This window comes from Morone saxatilis, unplaced genomic scaffold (genome assembly GCF_004916995.1).
Source record: "Morone saxatilis isolate NCDOM2014 unplaced genomic scaffold, NCSU_SB_2.0 Contig0, whole genome shotgun sequence".
Taxonomy (NCBI): Eukaryota; Metazoa; Chordata; class Actinopteri; family Moronidae; genus Morone; species Morone saxatilis.
The window spans coordinates 463,662-465,262 of NW_023339650.1; the positions used below are offsets into that span (position 1 = coordinate 463,662).

General features: G+C 35.9%; 1 protein-coding gene across 1 annotated transcript in view; it reads right to left on the bottom strand.

Moving 5' to 3' along the window:
- Positions 1–994, bottom strand: part of abcd3a (ATP-binding cassette, sub-family D (ALD), member 3a) — a gene marked incomplete at its 5' end in the record, with an annotated part of 15,542 nt that extends 14,548 nt beyond the window's left edge. The window contains 2 exon segments of the mRNA XM_035680557.1: positions 754–852; positions 961–994. Of these exon segments, the coding sequence (XP_035536450.1) occupies positions 754–852; positions 961–994 (133 nt within the window).
- Between the last annotated feature and the right edge of the window lie 607 nt (positions 995–1,601).

Consider the following 1,601-nt stretch of genomic DNA (forward strand, 5'->3'; position numbering starts at 1 on the left):
TGGATGCTTGAATTTCCCTCGGGATAAATAAAGTATCTATCTATCTATGGCGTCCATATGCTGCCATATAGTTGAAAAAACTGGAAAACTAGTGACTTAATATCCAGGACGTGTGGAAACCTGACAACAAGGCTGTAAAGGCAGACTAGTGAGTAGATGTTTTTTTAGTAAAAGCTTCAAAATTCACAACTGGGCTATTTACTGACATATTATTATGTTGTAGAACAAAACCACAGTTAACCACCGATATTATTTCAGGCATCTAATCAAAAACCCATGGCCTTTGAGGAGAGGGAACTGGAGGTGCTAAAATGCTAACTCAGTTGCTGGTTTTAGGACTTATTCCTGCAAATATTTGATAGCATTTTCATTTTATGCTGCGCAAACAATCGGTGTGTCCACACACAAGAGACGCTGCCGGTTGTCTGTCTCACGTGTGTCTGACAGAACATTTACACATATATTAATCAGTCTGTCTACACCGGCCACTTAAAGACTTGAGTTACTCATGCAATGTGCATTTTAACGCAACCCTGAACGTATTTTTACACTATGGGGAGGTAAACAACGTATTTCACTTAGTCAGCTGGGATATATGTATGCTGTTAGAGTATAAAAATGGTGAATCAACACACAACACCGACCCAAAATCTCTCCAGTCTGTTTAACTTTCCTACACCAAACAATTGGGTTTGAGGAACTGACGACTGCTGAAATAAACAGGAATGGCCTAACAGCAGTTTGATGTCATACCTCCATGCAGAAAAATCGAGGAACCATGATGCGCAAAATCTGCAGGATTCGGAGGAAGAAAACCTTGTCCACTGATGCACGGTCTTTCTTGCCATCTTTCTGTATGAAGAGATATAACAAAGGTAGTCTGTGATCCAACTGTAAATATGACTTTAAGACTGTTTAAAGACTTTATAAGTTCCAGACACACAAACATGAAAGACTGACCTCAGCGTTATGCACTAGATCTGAGCCTTCTTTTCTACTGAAAAGAAAGAGTAATGAGATCAGACAAATATAGTAACATTACAGACGTTGCGCTGGATTACATTGGGATTGGGATCAATACATAAATATTCCTTTAATATCTTTGCTTGTATTGGAATAATTCAGCCAATGTTGCAAATTGGTGCACTTAATGGTAAAATTAGATTACATGAAACGTACATTTCTTGACTTATCAAATATTTGATTTGCTGGATTAATTACAAACGAACATTCTTGTCTTGTTTTTTTAAAAGGTTATCAATTAGCAATAATCATCTACTGATTTTCCAGAAATCTTACCGTTTCAGGAATTATATCAATATTGTGACATAAAATTACTTCTGCGTAATAGAGGATTTCATCTAAATTGTCCGTTCCTAATGCTATATGATAAAATGATCCTAAAATGCAAATTTGTTTTTTTTTTTTTTTTTTACAAGAAAGGCGTCTGTCACTAGTCCTATTGTCCACCCTAATCCAATGAGACAGAGGGGTCAGATTGATAGGTTTTATTTTTATTATTATTATTATTATTATTACTATTATTATTACTACAGATACTATTATTACTATTGTCACTGCTCATTGTCCCCCATCATTGC